Source organism: Cajanus cajan, chromosome 3 (assembly GCF_000230855.2).
Source record: "Cajanus cajan strain Asha chromosome 3, NIPB_CcT2T_4, whole genome shotgun sequence".
NCBI classification, from domain to species: Eukaryota; Viridiplantae; Streptophyta; class Magnoliopsida; order Fabales; family Fabaceae; genus Cajanus; species Cajanus cajan.
This window is the reverse complement of record NC_138519.1, coordinates 78,405,952-78,428,223: the sequence shown is the minus strand read 5'-3', so window position 1 is coordinate 78,428,223 and position 22,272 is coordinate 78,405,952. Positions and strand designations below refer to the sequence as shown.

The 22,272-nt window shown below is 32.0% G+C and overlaps 1 protein-coding gene across 1 annotated transcript; it reads right to left on the bottom strand.

Annotated features, from left to right (window-relative positions):
• Positions 1–282: 282 nt before the first annotated feature.
• On the bottom strand, positions 283–5,372 carry LOC109805913 (protein SMAX1-LIKE 8). Its single transcript, XM_020368199.3, has 3 exons — positions 4,147–5,372; positions 3,197–3,440; positions 283–2,318 (listed from the first exon to the last, which is right to left on the bottom strand). The coding sequence occupies exons 1-3, from the start codon at positions 5,355–5,357 to the stop codon at positions 489–491; spliced, it is 3,285 nt and encodes a 1,094-aa protein (XP_020223788.2). The 5' UTR covers positions 5,358–5,372; the 3' UTR covers positions 283–488.
• Between the last annotated feature and the right edge of the window lie 16,900 nt (positions 5,373–22,272).

Genomic DNA, 22,272 nt, shown 5'->3' with positions numbered 1-22,272 from the left:
AAAAATCAATGATTGAAATTATGATAAAATACATATACATGAATAATAAATCGTAAAGCTAAAATTTTAATTAACTTTCTTATTGATAATTATAACTAAATTTTATTCTCTAGAAATGCACCATCCCATATTTTAGAAGAGCTAAATATTAAAAAAAAAAAAAAGACTTGGTTGACTATAACACCTCATGCTTATTAATCATAAAACAAACACTTATTATCTTTGGGTCTAAACTCTAAAACAGTTTCATTAGTATATGCATTAATCAATTATATCAACAGCTTGGGAAGAACAAAAAAGGCATTTGATTTAAATATGCAAAGGATAATCACACAACACTAGCTGCAGATTACATATTATACACAATTAAAATCAAGACAAACAAACCCAACAAAATAATAAGATTGAAGGCTAAATTAGTTTCACTATATGCTACAGCTAAATTATACATCCATATGATGGAAAATACAACATTTGCTGGTCGGTATTCACTCTAAAATTATCCTTGGGGGAAGGTGTACACCATAAGCTTGGTCTGGACATGTTGCAAGTTTTACAATAGAACTAGCAGAGAGGTTGTACCTTCTCTGTATTTCTGTAAATCCTCCACAAAGAACTTCCTCCGCCCAGTTCTCCAACTCCGTTACCCTGTCTGAAACATATTGAGCTGCTAGCAATTGGTCCATGACTTCTGTCTGGATCTGTAACGAACACTCGGATCCAAGAATTTTGTTGAAGTTACTTCTGATCACTTTCAACACTCTATCCGCAAGTGCATCAAAATCATAAGGTTTAAAATCAACTGTTTCATCAACCAGATCATACAAATCTTGTAACCAAAGGCTTTGGCTCTGAGTTGAGCCATGTTCAGAGTTTCCATCACTTGTTTGTTTCTGTTCATTCTCTTCAGCTGGGAGATTCAAATCTAACAGCCAATTTGATGTTGTATGGGCCCTTTTAGCTGTTTCGGAGAGTAAATGGGGGTCACGAAATTCATTATCACCAATCAACTTTCGTTTGTTTAGGAAATTTAGATTGGGAATGGCATCTATTGAATTGTTAGTTACACTGTTGCTTTGGCTTCTGGTGTCTCCAATCACATGTTCAACTTCTAACTTGATACCACCCCCCTTTGCCCTGAGTATTCTTTCCTCAGAATAATTGCAAGGTCCCCCTGTTGGCATCGAACTATTTTGGTAATCTGAGAAAGAAAAAATAAACAATGTGTTGTTTACACTAACTTCTCGTCCATGTGAGTCTGTAATTTTTCCTGTCTTGATGGCTTGAGACAAACTATTTTGAGCTAGAATATCTGCCTTGTCTACATTTTCAAGGAAAATCACAGACAAGGGTTTCCTGCAACACTCCCCTACAATAAAATCAAGGGTAGTCTTCCCTCTTAATTTCACATTGAATCCCCTCTTTTGTTCAGCACTTAAATCCACAAAAATGAAGCTTTCCCGGCTCCCATATAATAACTCAGCCAAAGAAACAGCTATTTTCTTTTTACCAAGTCTGTCAGGTCCAACAAAATTCATCCAGATATCCCCAGACTGATTTGCCTCACGATGCTTGACCCTTTTTGTTGAGCTGCAAACAATTGTTTTGACGATTGCCCGTAAGGCTTCATCTTGCCAGCTTACCTCCTTGGAAAGAGCTTCAAAAAGAAATTTGGGATTTTTTGCATCAACTTGCCCACAGTAGTCAAAACTTAAGCAGGATGAAGACTGGGATGGATACTTCAAGATATTCCCATCAGCCAAATTGAGGTTTGAAGAAAATCGACTTGGGATTTCCTTTGGAGGCTCCATTGTATATTGAATAGAAGGTTTCTTCAATTTGTTGCTGGTAGGAGAAGAGCATATTCCTAACCCCAGATCAGTGGTTACAGAAGTTACAGATGTTGGAGACATTTGACTACCATCACACACACTTGAATTGGACATGTTGCACGATCTTAGGTCTCCTGACTCATGATCTTCCACTTTCTGGAACATTTCAGCGAGTTTTGAAGGATATTTCTCCTGCTTTGCCTTGAAAAGTGCAGGAAAAGAACTGCTTGATTGTGACATATGCATCACTTGCATGCCAACAGGCACATTGGAGTTGAGATTGATGAATTCATTAGGTGATTTGTCCGTAATTTTGATGCTGCAATTGTCAGCATCTTCCTTTTTCTTGTCAGCACCACAGTGAAACCCCACAACAGTTGGAAAAGTATTTCCATCTTGCTGGTGCAGATGCTGGCATATCTTGTCTAAGTTCTTATGCAGTGGTGCAGATTCACTACCATCAAGCATAACACCATCTTCTTTGGTCTGCACTGAATGAAAGAAAAGTGGTTTTTACACAAACAAAACGCAGAGGACTTCTTTGATAAATTATAAATCAACTGCAAATGATTTACAATACAATCAAAAGGATTAAAGTTACATTCACAAATGATCTGCAAGGATGTCTTGTAGGAGATGACTTTATTGATAAAGTAAAAAGCAACTGCAGATGATTTACAATACAATCAACAGAGCTAAAGCTACATTCACAAATGAAATGATCTGCAAGGATGTCTTGTAGGAGATGAAGGTTGGTTTTTGATGTGCTAACTTATCAACTACCAATACCAAACGAGCAAATAGAAAGAAATCAAATGCAATAAGGTAGCAGTTGGTAATCTGAGCCATTTGATTTTACAGGTACAATTTGTCCTATTGCATCTTTGAAAAAAAAAATTTAAAATAAATAAACGGTTCAATTTTTATTGATAAACTGTTCAGAGACCACACATCTCGACAAATTAAAAGATAGCAAAAAAGTTTTAAAGCCTCTGAAACACTAAATTTAAGCACATGTCAATAGACTAACCAGCTATTTTAGACAAAGAAAAGCTTCTTGTTGCAAGAATTGGGCATGCTTAGTCTTCACTACAATTGTGCACAAGCAAGTTTTAGAGGGAAAAAGCGAACAAGTAATTTGAAAATCAAGAATCACAGTACACATAGGTCCATTCCCCAATCAAGCTTGACCATAGTTTTTTTACCCTGGCCATAGCTTGACCTTAAATCTAGTTTTGTAATTTTCTCCTTTCTGGGATTGGTAAATAACCACACTCAATTGAGGAAAACAAAATGCCCTATCTTTCCAGTTTATGCAAACAAAATTATAATGAACTGGATTGATGTATCTGAATGCTACACACCTTCACATTCAACCCTTTTGCTGTGCCAAACTCTGCAGCCTGCAACCACGGAGGCAAGTTCGATTGGAGCGGATCAGCAGCTGAAGAAGAAAACCTTTCCTTGGAAGTAGCAAGCACTTCGTGTTCACACCTTTCACCACACTGATGACAGTGGGGAACACAATAAAAGGAGCCATTCAGAGGACCTTTCAAATCAGACTGTGACGAAAAAAAGCCACCAAATGGCACAAATGAATCCATTAAGCTGTAAAACAAAAAACTACAATTTAGACACAACATGCACAAAACTAATCACTTCGTGAAAGATCACGAGTCCACTTTCTCATTCAAAATAACCATAAAATCATCACCATAACACTGCACAATTCTACTCACACAACAACCCCAAAACCAACAAGTTTACATAAGTTAAAAGTAACTTGTGCATAAACTAATTTGTAGAAACTCTCTCATAGAGCTTCTCTAAAATATTCCATTCGAGAAGTGTTTAAGAAGGTTATCCAAGTAGACACTTAATGCTTTAGAATGTCAACAATAGCGTCTTAAAAATAAAAACACTTTTTGTTATGATTGTAAGGACTAGTAGTTGACCATGACTAATCTCCTTCGGAGAATCTAAAAAAACTCAAAGGTGAGTCGTCTTCTTCCAAACAGGTGCTCTCCACAAACAAGTCAAAATTTGAACCCTTACCAATTTGGTGGTGCAAATTAAAAACACTTGATTCAAATTAAGAAGAAAAAAAAAGTTTATCCTATGAAAAACACAAAAATTAATAAATAAAGAAGCAAACAAAGTTAACACACTTTGACATCAACAACAACAACAACATACCCCAGAGCTTCAAACTTTGGTACGTGTACTAAAAAATTAAAAAAGTAATAAACATATCCATACACAACATGAAAGTTGAAGAAACGGAATTAATATAATATTTAAAAGAAGGGTGTACCTGGACCTGGGACGCTGATACGATTCAGAAGGCTTAACAGAGGTAATAGGAAGAAGCTGCAAATCCCACTCTTTCTCAACAAAAGGAAACTTCCCCACGAATTTCAAGTAACTCTCGTAGCTCGCAGCAGCACCCATCAACCAAAACTTATCATAATAAACCCTCAAAAGCTTCGCCAATTCCCCAACCACACTCCTCAAACCCTCACACACCTCATCATCCCTCACAAAATCCTTCAAATCCCCCAAACTCACCACAACCCCGGGTCCCACACACCCCTCCGTCAAATCCCCAACCTCCGCCACGCGCGCGGCCACGGCCGCGCAATCCCCACGCGCCACCTCCTCCGCAATGCAAACCACGCGCAGCCCGGAGAGCTCCACGGGGACAGCCCCCTCCCGCCGCTTCTCCACGGCGTCCGCGAAGCTCCGGAGCGCCTCGCCGGCGCACGCGCCGAGGAGCAAGGGGTTCCGCCCCCGGCTCCGCACGAGGACCTCCCCGATGCGGCGGAAATTCTCGTCGCCGGAGAGGAAAAAAGGGAAGCGGCGCGGCGGCGGAGGCGGAGGCGGGGGGTCGGATAAGTTGCAGATGAAAATGGGCGGGGCGCGGGGGCGGAGAGGGCGGAGGATGGCGAGCTTGATGTCGGAGCTTCGGAAGCCGGCTTCGGCGAAGACGCGACTGACGACGGGGTCGTCGAGGATGGATAGTAGCAAATGCTGAAGCTCGACCTTAACGGAGGAAACGGAGAAGGGCTGCTGGTGGTGAGTGAAGTGGAAGTTATCGGGGTGGCGGCGCTGGTTGGCCTGGGAGCGCTTGATGGCGGCCATGAGGGAGTTGGAGACGGGAGGGTGGTGGTCGGAGGGGAGGTGGTTGTGGGAGGAGGGGGCGCGGTCGAGGGAGACGGAGAGGCAGAGGTCGAGGGCCTTGAACTGGAGGCGTGGGGAGTAGGCGCAGTTGCGGGCGCGGGAGCAGGCGTCCCGGAGGATGGGCAGGGAGAGGAGGGCCGACACCGCGTGGAGGGAGGTCGTCTGGGCGTGTCCTCGGCGGCGGGCCACCGCTACTGCCTCGTCCAGGGCCCTCGCTGCGTCCGCTGTTAGGCATTGGCGGGCTGCGTGCACGGGGGTTGGCATCTTTGCTTTTTCTCGATAAACATTAATTTTTAAAAAGGCCTTTTGTGTTGTGTTTGGGAGTGGGGACTCGTAATTTTCCATCGCCTCTATAAATATTGCTATCACGCTACTGCTTCTTTTCGTCTTTCCATTACTACGCAGTAACACATCGCAAATTCTCCAACCAAAATCCTCCATTACTTTCTCACTTAATTTATATTCATTTACTAACTAAGTTAAAACTTGTGTAACTTTTTTTAATAATTTATCAGTATTTTTATACATAAAACACAATTAAGTTTTATGTAAAATTTTTAGTTTTAGGTGTCTTCATTTTTTAATTATGTGATATATTGTTGATCGTTGTTAATATCTTAAAACTTTAGAATCAATGAAATTTTAAGGGTTAAGTTAATTTTAAGGTAGTCGAGTCAAAGATAAACTGAATTAATTTTAAAAATAGTATATAAAAATTTTCTTAAGAAATAAACTTGTAATTTCATATTTTAAAAACTCTAAAGAAAAGTTTGGGAGAAATTCTCCGAAACTCATAACTTCTTTCTCTTCTTCTTTTTAAAATCTTTTTCCTTTTTCTTGTAGTTGATTCACTTAACTAGTTAGGAAATTCAAGTTTTCGAGGTTGGAATCTCAAGTTGGAAATCGTATGAAGCTACTCTTCTCTTATCTCTTTTCGGATTCGAGGTTGACAATGAGTAAAGGGAACTATAATTGATCGTGTTGGATTGTATGTTGAAAAATTGTTGTTTAGTTCCATTATTGATGTCTGTTTTTGGAATGGAAAAATCTAAATGAGAGGATGAATGTGTAGTGTCAGGGTTCTTTGTTGCATTTTGAAAGAGATGTGATGATCTTTGGTTTCAATGGTTGCATGTTGTAAATTAAGTTATTTTCAAACTGTTTGTGATCCCTATATTTTGTTTTGTGCATTGTATGTTTGAGATTTGCTAAGTTTCAAGCAGATTGAACAAAAAATTTATTTTTATATAAGTGCAAAAATTGATATTATGTCATACATGCCTTCATGGCATGGAGTGTGTGGTTCAAAGTCAAAAATTTTCATTCTTCAGATGTCAAGTGCATGATTAACGACATTAAACACGAGGAAAGAGAATCATCTCTAACTTGACCACACTAGACGTGGTTGAATGATGTAATTGAAGTTGAACATGAGGTGAGAGACTTATCTATATCATAAGATTTATGAATAGGTTCTAGTATTTTTTCCCCTCCTTACATAGTTGTGTCCATGAGATTATGTATTAGTTATATGATAACCCTAGATTAGTTGTATATTATTTTATTTTCTCATTATGTAGTAATTGAATTATAATAAGTGTAGTGGCATATTATGTATTAAATAAAAATATTATATATAACAAAACTCGCACACTAAACAATACTATAAAAGAGATATTCCGTACTTCTTTATATTTTAAAAAATAAAATAAAAATAATAGACTAACTTGTTAAAAGAGAATACTTGAAATAAATTATAAATGATTGTGACTTATAAAGATAAAATAATTTAAAAATTATATACATTAAAATAAAAATAATTTTTATATAAATATAAATTTAACACAACTATATATTCATAATAATTAATTTACACATTCAATAATTGATGTAATTTTGATAAAAGCTATATTGACGATCTATTATTGAATGATGTGGAAAAAAAAAAAAAAAATATATATATATATATATATATATATATAATATTCACTTGTTAATACGTTCTAATTAATTTTTACTTTATATCTATAAAATTGAAGATTTTCTTTTAACTTGCTTTTTCACCACATAGTACGTTACCTTTCTAAATTTTCATATTATATATTATATACTATTTTTTCCATCATTTTTGTCTTCTTTTTTTGTCTTATTTTTTGACCTATGTATCTTTTGTTCATTTTCATTTTTTTTCTTATTCATCTAAATGCTCGTTTTCCTCTTATTTTTTCCACTCATTTGCATGGATTTTTTGGCCTGCTCACTTGAGCTATTTACACATTTTTTTCACTCGTTTTCTACTCATCATCTTTTATAAATTAAATACAAATCGTTATGTTATATAAAAAATATTTTTAAGAATTTTTTTTAATAAAAGAGTCAAGATAAATTCTTTAACTTTTTATCTTATTTAATTGTTATTTATTATAATTATTTATATATTAAATATTAATATTTTAAAACAAATTATAAATAAATAAAACTAATTTTATTTTACAATATAAATTATTTATCATAAATTTAAAATATAATTTATATATCTAAAAATATTTATTTATATAAATTTTAAATATAATTTATATATTCAAACATTACATTTATTTTTAAATATATTTTTTTATAAATTTTAATTATACATATTAAATATAAATATGTATTACACACATTAAAATACTATTTTATATGTTTTTCTCAATCATATAGATGATTTTTGTCGCTAATTTTTTCTACCCATTTTTACAGGTTTCTTTTGACTTCCCCCTCGGAGACTTACATGAATTTTTCCAGCTAACTTGAACGTAATTACTCACATCAATTTTTTTTTTACTTTTATAATTATTCTATATACATATGAAACATATATTTTTAAATTGTAAATTATATGTATTTAATTAATCTGTGATTTTATTTATAAATATTTTTTATATTTTATATTGGAATTTTTGAAGAGGTAAAACTATATAATTAAATCATGCATAACAATAGAAATTAAATTAATAATTATATAAATCAAGATATTTATTCAATTCATTTAAAATTAATTAATTTACGATCATTGAAATATTATTTAATTACTGACTGATCATACTTTTATGTTTGATTAATTATTGATCTAGTATTAGGTTTTATCGAAGACACAAGTTGTGAAGCAAACTAGATATTATAATCATGGAAGGTATATTTGGATTATAATCAAGATTTGACTTTATGGAAAGTAAATTTTTAATTCAATTATATTTTAAGTTTCATTCTCTTTATTTATACTAAGATATCTTTTGTTGGGAATAATTCTATTCGAATTAAAAATATTAGTAACATAATGGAATTAATTCTTCTTAATAGAATTTTTATACGCAAAATTTGAAATCAAAACATTATTTAAAGATAAGTGAGATGTGTACTGTATAATAAACCTATTACTTGATAATTCTCTTGATGTAACCCGTTTCATTAATCACTAAGTTAAAGTAGTTGTAAGAAAATGAGTAAATTTTAATTTTATTAATGTTAATTATTATTTTTATTCAATTTTACTGATATTGGTCCTTATATTCGTATAAAAAGTTATTAAGAGTTTCATGGTTTTGCATTAATTGTTTATAATAGTTTATCAATATATGTATAATTTTATTTTATTTAATAAAAATCAATAAACTCATCATATATTATATATTAAGAAGGAGGCGGGGCCAAGAGAAGATTGTGAGGGTTGAGAAATGCGCACATATTCTGTGTATTTATAATTTATGGCAATAGAGGAGATGAGGAGATTTTTATTTTTGGTGAGATTGTTGAGTGTTTGGAGTTGAGTATCAAAGTGTCTGCGTCCTCATCATCATGTTTATGGTTGCTTTTCTTTTCTCAGAGAAAAAGATAGAGATGCTGCCTCCACTTACTTTCAGTGGCCCAACTACCACACTCATCCTCATTAGACCAAACTATTTCCATTTTTACTTTAACACTCAAATCTCCCCTCATTACACTAATTATACTATGTTCCTCTCCATCTATATATATGTATTCAGTTAGGTAAGTTTGCATAATAATACTTCCACACAAGTTTATTTATTTACTTTTCTACAAACATGCTATAAGACATATTCCTTAATTCTGAATTAATTTTGAAATTAAAATTGGATTTGTATCGAGACTCACACACATGACACAACCTAATGCTTTTAAAATCAATAAATTTTCGATCCCTAATTTTAGAAAATTTCTATTAACGATAGTTTTTATTACTTTCAATGCCTTTTGACCAACAAAACTCATTTTATTGTAACTTTCTACTTATATTTTTTAAAGAAAGTTTATATACATACTATTTCACTTATCATTAAACGTGTAGAATGGTAAACATGTAAAACTTGTTTAGGGACTAGTCATAATCCTAATGAGTGCATCTATGCAACCCTAGCACCTTGGTATCTCAAGAGTGGTGAGTAAATCCATCATTTAAGCATAGCGATGCATTTTTTTTTTTTTTACTGATTGATGCCCACTTACCATTTGCGTTTACTAAGAGATAATGGCGTTTTTTTTATGTGTAAGTGCATAATTGATTCAACCCACGGTCCAAAGATTTTTTTTAATTTTTTTAATCCAGCAGTTGAGTTTATTATTACCCACTAATCCAATACCCAAAGTCAAATCAACACTTTTATGAAAAAATGTTTAAAGTAAGATGAGACTCTTTTATTTTTAAATCAAGACAAATTATCATTGTCCACTATTTTTTTCAACTAGTATACATGTTTATTTTTTTCTTATAGTAAGTTCTTAAATTTAAGTTTTGTGTATGAAAATTAAAAAAATAAATTAATTTTATCATATTAATTTTTTACTTAAAATAATTTTATTTCTATAAAAATATTTACCATCTGAGGTAAAAAAAATTATGACAAATTATAAATTTTAAGAATAATTTATCATGAGATTCTATACGGTTTAGTAATTAGGTAAGCTTGGACTAATGGAGTCGTCGAATCAATGTTAGCTAACGTTCACACCGGTCAGAAGTCCAAGTCAATGTGTAACTTTTGGGAGTGGGGGTGGAGGGAATAAAGTTAGTTAGAGAGAAAAGGGAAAAACTTGTTATGGTTTTCATATCACTTTTTTTTTTTTTTAAATGGATTTTTATTATGCAAATCCACGTGTTATTTTATTTATATAAATACCTTTAAAATATATTCATTTTTATGGACAAATTATTAGTCTGAATAAATTTAATTCTAGTAAGATTTTAAATAAATTTTTATATAAAAGAAAGTGATTGAAAGAAAAGATTTCACTGAGGTTTTGTGATAGAGATTAGTAATTTGTAGTTACTATGTTTATATATAATTAAAAAAAAAAGAAAAAAGAAAAAAGAAAAGGAGAAAGGGTCAAAGGTCCCTTCAAATTGGAAAAGGTTAGTGAAAAGAAGAGTAGAACTAGAACGACGACCGCACACATATCATTCATGAGCGCAATATTGGCAGGGTATGAAACCACTGCTTTTCAACATGGCTTGGAGAAGCATCCCCTATCACCCTCACCTTGCTTTTTACCACTTTCTCTCTCTTACCAAGCAAAAAAGCTTTCGATTTGACCTCCATTTTTGTTGTTACCTTCTCTGTTCGCTTTTCCCAACGTTTTCAATTGCTTTTCCTTCTTTCTTTTCTTCATCACTCTAAATTCTGAGACCTCCTCCAAAATACAATTATAGACATCCTCAATCCTGATTTCATTGGTTAAAATTTTCAACGTTAAAATATAAATTATTAGTTATAACTTTTGTATTTTAAATATAATTAACACGCACATATATAGTCATCTCTCTTAATAGATATGTTTTTATACACAACAATTTGAGATATCTATCTACTAACCATATTTGTATAGACATTTTTCTTTATTAATTTAAAACTAAAATTATAAAAGGAAAAATATGTGTAATGTAATATAGTATTATAGAGGTTTATTAATTTAGTTGAATAAAGTATATGTAGGTTTGATTGGATCAATTAAACACATGCAACAAAAATGTATCCTGTTGAACGTTGTTTGTCTTCTCTTTTCTCTTGCACATGTCCACTAAAGATAAATTCAGGTGGAGGTTCATGCATGTTTAGCGAATTGTAAAAATAAATGGGAACGTACAGCTAATAATGTTAAATCAGATGAGAGAAATTTGCGATGGGATTGACACCAATCAGATGAAATGTTGAGCGTGAGAGAGAAAGAGAGCAGCATAGGATTCGTAGGACAGTGTTTGATAACGAGAGGGAGATTTATTTCAGAAAGATCAAAAGATCCAACTGTCATGCCACAACATAAGAACTTGAGGGGGGGCAGAATCAAAACAATGGTTTACAAACAGATCATCCATTTATTTTACACGTTCATTATATTTTTCTCCTTTTTCTAACCAATAACATTTCAAATATCAAACAAGTGATGATATATAAGAGTATATACCATTTATCTTCCCTAGTTCTCTTAGAGGATGTCTCGTAAAAAGTGGGCTTTTGTAAATAAAAAAAAACTATAACTTATTACGAAACCTTGTTTAAATAAATTGTGATTTCAGATCATGCTCCATGTCAAAACGTTGTTGTATATTGTTGTAGATATTGCTTTATAGGCTAAGTTGTTGGTAAAGGGTCTGCAAAGGTCTACGCAAATAATTGTATGGTAGTAACATGAATAGTCATTTTCACATATTACATCAATATTGATATTTAATTTTGTTGGCAATCATGTGTGCCCACGTAAATTTTGGAGCTATTTAGGTTATTTGATAAATAATTTCGTTATTTCAACATGAAAAGTTATATTATATGTAATGATGAATATAAATAGTGCTATCTCTCACTTTAATTTTAATTTTTTGTACACATACATATTAAAAATACAATTAACTATTGAAAACATTTTTTAAAGTCCCATTTTAATTAATGTTCACAAAAATATTTTCCCTTAATAAAACAGTTTTTATTTTTTATTCCAGAGTCAAGTTTTTAAAATATAAAAATAGCAAAAGCAACATAAAACTACAAGTGGTTTCATAATGGTATATGATTTGTCGTTTTCAGAAAAAGTTATCAAATATATCAATTTATCATTTTTCAATTCATAATTACATCTTTTTGATACCCCATATAGAAATGAGTTGCATATTTTGAGGAAAAATGTTCGATCTCTATAGATAGTTTCTTTATGATGTGGGAAAGAGTATAGTATTTCATTCCTGATGAAAAAGGAGTTAAAATCTCAAAAGTTGGCTTTCACTCTACAACATGGTCATCAGCAACTAATTTCCTTATCAACTGAAACCTGTCCAAAGAATTAGTTACTTTTTTCTTTAATAAAATAAGGATGATACGTCTACCTACAACATGGGTCAGCAACTGTCCCAATCTTATTTTGAATGAAAAACTATCAAATTAAATTAGTCATCCTTTAATAAAAAGATATATAAGTGAGAGCATTATAGTAGATATTTGCTAGTCAAGTCTATATTGACTTTGACTACTCTTTAAAGTAAAGGTAAATATTGGTGCCCTAGTAAGTAGCAACCGCACTAAATTCTTTTAATAATGCAACAACCCGATACTCTTTAATTTTTCCCCTATTAAATTTCTATACCAAATTAATAGCAAGCCTATATGTGTTTTTGGATTTTTGTATTAGTAAGTATGTTGCATATCCATGGCCAAATTGATTAGGTCTACAATACTATTGTTTTACCTTTTTTGTGAAACACTACAAACACACACATGTAGTGATGAGTCTTTTATTTATACCACAATACTCCAAAATGTTTCGTAACCTTGCTTTTCTTTTCTTCAAATATGTGCGAAAAAAGCTTACCTTAATTTCTATAATAAAGGAATTAATAAAATTCAATACTTATACTTTATTTATTTATTTTTATTTTTTATTAGCGAGTCAAATAGAAATTATAACCCAGATATTGATCATAAATTCATAATTAAGGAGTAGAGTTCATCGCTTTCCCCTTGGAAAGTAAATTCAATACTCAAGGCTATAAATATTTCTTTAATTCAAAAGCCTCTTAATGTGAAGTTAATTTGTATTGTAGTCATTAATATTCTAAGCATGTTTGACTATTTGTTAATTGATATATAATTTGACATCATGACGACTTGTTTGGAATTAATAAAATTAAGATGATGGTTATGATTAAGTTATTATATATCATTGCTACATTTGCATAACACTGCTATCTATATCACAATCACTATTGTCCACTAACGGGGCACTATATTTTTCTGAAAGGTAACAAGCTACGTGTAGCAATTTGCTTCCACAAATACATTTGGCCTGTTTTATATTACACTAAAATGAAATGATACATAAACACATGGCAAAATAAGGTGTATTATGGAGTTTCGTACAAGCTTCTTGGCACTGTCATTTTCGTGGCATCTGAGGGGACCAAAAAGACATACATTCTTTGTCCCACCGAATATAACTGGCTAAGATTTTCTGGGGAAACAAACGATCTGCATAATTTTATGAAGAAGAAAGGTAAAAGAAAGAAAATCTGCAGTTGGAAGATCTCTCAGCTCACGAATCTCTAATGTTGATGCCTTGCTTTTAACACTAACACTAAAGTTCCTTTGTCTTTGTGCTTATCTGTTCATATTTATTTATGACTGTTGTCATGTCAAAAAACTTTATGGAATTATATATCACTGCAATAGATAATCAATCAGCAGCATCTGTATATGATGCAATTCAATGCTATAAGCATTAATATATATAGAGAGAAAAAAAATACAAATTTATATTATTAATAACCATAAATAAATTTTAATAAAAAAAATATATATGATAATATTTTTTTCATATAATAAATTTATTAATTTTTTAAAGCAAATACAAAAATAAAATCATAATTTATTTTCATTAATTAACAGTATAAAAACTTTTATACGGGTAATACATATCAATTAAACTTTTTTATTCTTTTTTATTCTTTTTTAAGTTTCAACAATATTCCCGATCATTTAGTTTAAATGATTCTTTTAAGCCAATATGTAAACCGGGTGTTCTAACTATGTTATTACTCCTCCTTCAACCAAAAAAAACCTATATTACAACTCCATTAATCAGTTTATAAAAATATTTAATTAGTGAGGCTAGAATATATGACGTATACTTTGTGATACTATTTCTTTTTTTTTTTTAAGTTTAGTAAGAAAATATAATTTCTTGAAAAAAGTAGTACCTCTAATTATAACACACAATTCTATATCTAAATTCTACTTTATTTAACTTTAGACATTAAATTTAAAACAGTTTCGACAGTGGTATAAAAATAAATTAAAATATTCATAAAAAAACTGAAAAAACCAGACAGAAAAAGAAAGTTAAAATAAACTGCAAAATGAAACAGTTTGTTTAGTTTTAAATTTAACATTATTAAATTAAATCGAACCAATTCATATTTTATATATATTTTTATATTTAGTTTGAATATTTTTTTTACTCAAAACATAAATATAACATAATTATTTATTGTTTCATCTCTTTTCTCTAAAATTGAACTTTTTTATTTAAGAAATCATTATATTTTAAAAAGAATTGGTAGTTGTTTTATCCACAAAAATTACAATAATTATTAATAAAGATGAAAAAAAAACTTATAATAGCATATATTTGTAAATAAAATCCATAATAAATCTTCAATAAATAATTAAATAATATCTTCTTAATAATGCGGAGATGGATAATAAAGTATCTATACTAAAAAAATTAAAACTTTTCTTAATAATATATAAAATAGTTTAATTTAATTTACTTTTATAATAAACATATATCTCATAATTATTTATTTTAATTTTATTTCTTATTTTCTTATTTAAAATTTAACATTTTCTTAATTCATGAATATTATAAATATCTATATTTATTTATCTATCTATTTATATATATATATATATATATATATATATATATATATATATATATATTAATATTCATTAAATAAATATTCACATTAAAAAGAATGAGTGACGAGAAGCATTACTTACTCTCATCTCGTCTTGTTGTTACTTGCTATATCTTGATTATCGACAACAACAGACTTCAAAATTATGACCCTACATATACTATTCTAACTTGAGACTATATTTTTTACTATTTTATTTCTAGCACTAACTTGTAAAATGAGGGGCAACCCTTACTTTAATTTGTAAAATAGAATTCTCCTCCAAACATTTTTATCAATAGTGTACAGTGATTTAAATGGTAGTAGATTTTTTTTTAATTTAATGTAATTGATTTTATTATTATTAAATGTGAGTGAGATTTTTTTTGCATGTACTTTTTTTGTGTGAACAACCTTATTTGAGATACATGTCAAAATTAAATGTGAGTATTTTTTCTTATACTCACTCTCACTATATTTTTTTTAAAAAAATAATTTAAAATAAATTTCTTAAATGTAGTTAATAGTGTTTTTTAATTAAAATTAAAGTTTTAAATATATTTAATACAATCTCGTTAATATAAAATTATATATATTATTAAGATTAAACTTTAACTCTGATCAATGAACAATGTGAGACCCCTTTTAATTCCTTTTCTTTCTTCCCTGGACACTCTCTCCTTTTCTTCTCACTCACCTTGTTGACTCCTTTTTTCTCATTCACCATTACTTTCTTGCTTTGGACTCAAATTCTCTAATCTCTCTGGGTGGATAGGTGCTGAACCAGTTGAGGGGAACTAGCTGAACCGTGTGGGACTCTCCTATTTTCAAGCTTTCTCTTCTCCACTTCTCCTTCATTGTCGTCTTCCTTCCCGAAGCTCGGAGCCGTTAAACCGAGGTAAGGGAAGCTAGTCTTTTTGTTTCTTCTTCGCTATTTTTGGCTGTGGACGAGTTATAAAAACTCATTAGATACTTGTTGTTGGATGATTCGTGGCTGGAGTGGAAGGAAACTTGTTTTGTTGGGGTTTCGGGGTTGTTGAGAAATTTGGGGAAAAGCCTTGTTTTGTTGTTGCATGTTGAAAAAGGTGGTGTTTTTGAACTCTGGGTTGATATTGTAGTAAATTGAACCGATTGCATGTGGGGTTCTCTTATTATTCTACAAATTTTTGAAGAGTTTTTCGAAAATGGTTGGCTGCTGCTGAGCTTCGCGCTGAGCGCGGTTCTTCGCGCCTGGGCGCGTGGCCACCAAGAGACCCCATTTGGCCAAGCTCGCTGAGCGCAATGATGAGTGCGCTAAGCGCGCTTGAGAATGTGAGTCTCTGGCTGGCCCGCGCTGGGCGTGACTTAGACCGCGTTGGGCGCGATACCAGTTGTGGCAGGTTTTGGTTCTTCTCTTGGGCGCTGAGCGCGCCCCTTGTCGCGCTGGGCGTGAGACTCCTTAGGAGTCTCTGCCTTGTGGGCGCTGAGCGCAATTTGAATTGCGCTGGGCGCGAGACCAAGGGAGGTCTCTGCCTTCCCCGCGCTGGGCGCGGGTTTTGGTGCGCCGGGCGCATGAGACTCCTTGAGTCTCTGCCCGGCCAGCGCTGGGCGCAAAGACTATTGCGCTAAGCGCGAGATAGTCTTGGGTTCTCTGGTTGAGTCCCGTTGGGCGCGGGCACACCTGCGCTGGGTGCGCTGACCCCCTGGTGCTCTCTGGTTGTAATGCGCTGGGCGCAACCACGTATGCGCCGGGCGCGGAGATGGGATTGTTGTAATGTTTTATGTTGAGTTGAATTGAGATGGAAGGTGATGAAATGATGTCTAGTAGATAATGTTGCTGTTGATATTGAATTGTATCTGGTGAATGTGTTGAGAAGTGGTGTTGTGTTGTAGATGATATGTTGAGCTGTGAAGCTGATGTGTTGAGTTGTATAGATGTACAATTGTGTTGAGTTGCAAGTTGATATGTTGAGTTGTATAAGTTGTGTTGTGTTAGAATGTTGATGTGAGTTGATGTAGGCCGCAAGGCTGAGTTGTTGTAGGCCGCAAGGCTGAGTTGTTGTAGGCCGAAAGGCTAAGTTGTTGTAGGAGATCTCCAAGTTGATATGCGTGACGACGCATTGCATTCTTATTGATGATAATGTTGAAAACTGATGGAATGTATGTTGATGAAGTGTACATAGTCGTGTTTGTTTCTTTTTTTTCTTAAAAATCTTTCCATATGCTGTTTTTTTTATGCTAGCTTACCCTTTGTGTTTCCATGTGGTTGGACTGCTATGATCGTACTATGTACGGGAGCAGAGCAGGAATAGAAGGTGGATAGCGATGAGTCGGCAGCTGATAGATGGAGCTATAGATGTTTTGTTTGTTTTAGTCACTAGGCATAGTGACTTCTGATGTAATTCTTGTTTTACATACCCTAACTCTAGTCGGATTCGGGACATATGTATATACTTATATTCTAGACTCTATATTTATATACTTGTTCTATTCTGTCTTGTGTTTCCGGTGTGTTTTGTTGATGAGTGGAATGGCCAGCCGGGTCGTTACAAACAACACCAACCACATTTAAAGAATTGTATATGAGTTTTGAGATCCATTTTTTTTTAATGTTTGAAGTTTTTTTTACATTCCTCAAGAAATAGTTAATTTTAAAGTATCATCATTTAATATCTTTAACAAGAACAATTATGACATAGAAATAACAATTGTTAAATTAGGATATATGTGAAAAAGTTAATTAATATTACTTAAAATATGTAAAATATAAAAATTTTAAAACAAAAAAAAGCCTAAAACATTAAAAAAAAATTATGAACCCATTAAAAACTTCATAAAGATTTAAATTTTGATTTATTACATTGTCAAAGGCTAATTATTTCTAACTCAACTCCCATTATTTTTTTTATAATCATCCTCGATTGTTTTTTTTAATATATAAAAATTATAATAATGATAATAAAATTTGAATTTATAATCTGGGCATGATTTATCACTTAGATGACTTTAATTGTTTCTTTTTTAGTCCATAGATTTTAGTTGTTTAGAGATGTCATGGCTAATGTAATTGAGATATGTTTCTAAATTAATTTCAAACACAATTTTTATATTATAACGTATATGGCATGTGGGAAAATAATTTTGATAAATTACCAAAAAAACACAAATTCTAGTTTCTCCTCCTTGCTTTCAAGTTTAATACAATGACTTCCACCCCTTTACTTTATGGAGGTGCCATATGTTTGTGACCTACTTCAAGAGCTGAGCAAAGGGCCCGATTCTGAACAACATAAATATGTGTTTAGGATTTCCACAGTTCAATTTCAATTTATCCCGGAGTTTTGAATGTTAACCTTTTGCTTGTGTTGGCCAGATTCGATGTTAAAATGTACTTTTCACTTTGTTTACTCATATATATGCGTCTTTATTGATTATGTCCTCTAAGTTTTTTCTTTTTTGGTATTGTTTTTTGGTCTTCAACTAGTATTTTCTTAAAAGAAAATTCAAAGTTCCTGCTGAAACATCCCACCTAGAAAGGTAAAAACAATAGAGTGGTACCCTTTTATAGTCTACCTTTATAACTCAATCATATACTAGCTAGTTCTGCAGTTTATTCTTTCTTGTAGCCTACCCTTTTATCGTAAAGATTTCTACATTGATTTTTTTTTTTTAGTTTAATTTTTCCTCCCTTTTACAGTCTATTTTTTCTACATTGACTAGTTTAGTGATTGATAAAATGGGGTTTTAATATAATGAAAATTTTGAAATATAATGAATATGATAAAAGATTCCATCGTCATGCAGTTTTATATTATAAAACTGTAAATCTAATTTATACCATAAACTAATAAAAAATTACTGTCAATATAATTTTTAAGACGATGGTTTGTAATTTGTATATGACCTATTTTTTTCTATTGTAAACATGAAAAGCCATGGAACTTATTGAATTGATGAATTATTGAGTAAACAGTAAACACAGGGCAATATATATGCATTTTTATCTTGAATTCTGTCTTCTTCTAAGATCTAAGCCCAATTTCAAACGGGAGAAAGATTTGCTACTGATCACCAAATGACTAAACTAAAAAAAGAAGTTTTTTTTTTTTTTTTCCAAAGTCCCCTCTTTCTAGTTGAAACCAAGTCTACAGTTCCATTCCTAGTTACTTTTCATATAAAGATGTGATAATATTTGACTTTCACCTTCTTCATGGCCCATGGACCATCTCTTATTAGTGGTTAGTGCGCATGAATTGTATTCTTAAGTCCTTTGTCCCCTTTCTTCTATATGCCTTTTCCCATCTACACTTTCTGCTTTTTTTTTTTAATCAATTCCATCCCTTTTCATAAGTTTATTTTTTCTCTCTGCTAGCTGACTTTTATTCTTCCATATAAAAGTTGTTTGAATCCTTTATGATGCATCCATTTTTTTGGGGGGGGTTATTCTCTTTTGTATTAAATTGAAAATTTCTTTATTCACCAAAAGGGGAACGTATACAGATGTTGGATGTCTACAACTTACAAGGGTTAATATTATACTGATATCTGTTCATCTTCAAAAAGGAAATCCAAAGTCATAACACAATTCTTCCTTTCCCAACTGTGATATTCGAGTTTGCTTTTTCTAAAAGCCACAATCATAACGCGTTTTAGCCTTTACCCCCAATCCATCCTACTTTGTTGCTTCCACATTGTTAATGGCAATCACTTGAAGCTATAAACTACCACTAAAGAAGTGCTTCTTTTTATCCCTAGCTAGTTTTAATTTTATGTACTTATGAAAGCTATCTATTGGAATTATGCCTTTAAAAAGTGAAACAATTCCGGTATAAGATTTTTATATTTTATAATATATATTCATACACATAATTTTTATGCCCAATACATAAAAAGTAATTAAAAACGAGTAACTGCATTCCAAAAGAATAACACGTCAGTGAATGATATGCGGATTTAACAGAACAAAATGGTATAAATAATTGACTATTTACGTGCTTTATAAAAGAAATGAAAGTTTTATAGTGATTCTACTATGGTCTCTTCCTTATTTCTGTATATTGAATCAAACCATGTGCATATTAAATCGACAGAATTAAAATTTTAAAGAATTGAAAGTGTACTTATATTTAGAAATTGATGAAAATTTAAAGACATAAAATCTAGAATAGGATGTATATTATTCTGGATCTGTACCACAGTATGGACCGTAATGATTTAAAAAATATCTGAATACTACACCATTTACCCAGAAATTTGTTTAAATTGAGTTACTTGACCAGATCTGATGTAAACTAGCTTATGAAATATGCATGTTTTTTAATTGGATGAAATGAAATTGTATATGTATATATTATAGTAATTATTGAGTAACGACAATGACAGACTTTGACGTTTCGGCCGCACTAAGGATTTTGTGTATTTTATGAACGTGATGTGCTATAGGTTTACCTTTTCGTGGCAATACATTCACCAGAAAGTGGGGTAGGCGTAGGCCACAGATGCCACTGCCTTTTGTGATGTGCTTGCAAATGGATGCGACTGTTAGTGGTTCAATTCAATCCTAACTCAACAGAAAACACGTTACTAAATCAAGTTAATATTATTATTCCATACACAAAAGTAAATTTGACTCGTAACAAATATCAATTTCAATAATGGCGTGTTTGATTATCTTAATAACCCCTAATACATAGTCAATATTCTACTACACTCATGCGTGTCCCCTGGCGTAGAATGAGAGAAAGAAATTAAACTCAACTCAAATCTAATCGTCACACAGAATCGTAAATCTTATCAACGGAACCAATTCGTACACAGAAAATATTAATGTTACGAAAAGTGAAGATTGGTCTATTCTAAGGCCAACAACCATACAAATGAAATCAAAATGCTTATGCTAAATGAATCACTGCTGATTGTAATTGCAAGGTCGTGTTAAAGTGACCACGAATATATTCAATATCGCTCTCACTTCCTCGATTGAATAATCTCACTCACTCCTCAAGCACCATGCTTGTCGCATAAAGGGCGAGTGAGATACGACCACACTCTCTCTCTTTCAAAATTTTCATTTGCTTTTCTCCAAAACATGTCCTGATATGCTTCAACCATATCTTCAAATCGGATCATTACTCATAGGCTTAACAGTAATTCATAATGAACCAAGTTGATGCCAAGGCATGCAACTCCAATTTTTGTTTTTATTTTTATTTTCTTTTGCCAAAAGTGGATCCCCTACTGGTGACATGACCCTCAAATGAGCACCAAAAGAAGCTGAACAAGGTGAGGAGAGCAAGACATGACACCAATACTAATAATTTGACAAGGGCACCCCCACTTGTGCAGAACAATCAGCCCACAATCCACCACCTTACATTATTTCACATCTATCTTTTATTGTATAATTTTATACAATCATGTTTGTGTTAGACAATACTTTTGTATATGTCAAATATATTCAGAATTTAAACTCAAAATTGTTGATTAAATTAAAATAATTTCACACTAGTTGATGTAAAGTGGTCCACCACAGCAGGGGCCGCCAATACTAGTAACTTGCATAATTCTACACAACCTACTTAATTAGTAGTATCTTCCATGCTTCTTTTGCTTATGTAGGATCCAAATGTTTATAGTGCTTTTTGTCCCCACAGTGATCACCACTTTATAATATAATCACTAAAGTTGATTAGTTGAGCAACATCAATAATTTTTTCGTAGAAGAGAGAGAATGTGGTTGCGTCTGTGAGGATTCCTATTCTTTGGTATGCGTGGCATCATGTCCCAGCAGATGGATGTGATCCATGAACTGTGGAAAAAGTTTTTCTTTATCAAGTAAAGAATGAAAAAGGAGAATAAGGAGAACGTTAACGTACGTCAAAAATATAAAAATAAACCACTCTTGCTTTTCCCTTATCTTATGCCTTAAATATTTTTCACAACAACACGTACGTCTCGCGTCCCTGTGTGTTCATCAAAACTTGGTTCTTTCTTTCTTTATTATATTAACTGAATTTGTTCTCTGTCAATATTTTGTATGAAAATTCGTGTTAGGAATATAAATAAGGATTTATAAATTCTCGTTAAAGAGCTTGGATTTAATTTAGTTAGTTAAAGCTTGACAAATTAATATGAGTTTTTTTAAAGACTAATCGTGACTTTCATCCTCCTCGCATTATTTTTTCACTAGCTAATTTAGATTTGGGTTAAAAAAAAAGGAGAGAACTTATTCTTTGTCTAATTTCAACACTAATATTTTTTATTTTATTTTTCCATATGAAGTTTCCTAAAGATAAGGGAAATGTAAAATGCTGTTTTTTTTCTTGACTGCAAAAAAATGCTGTT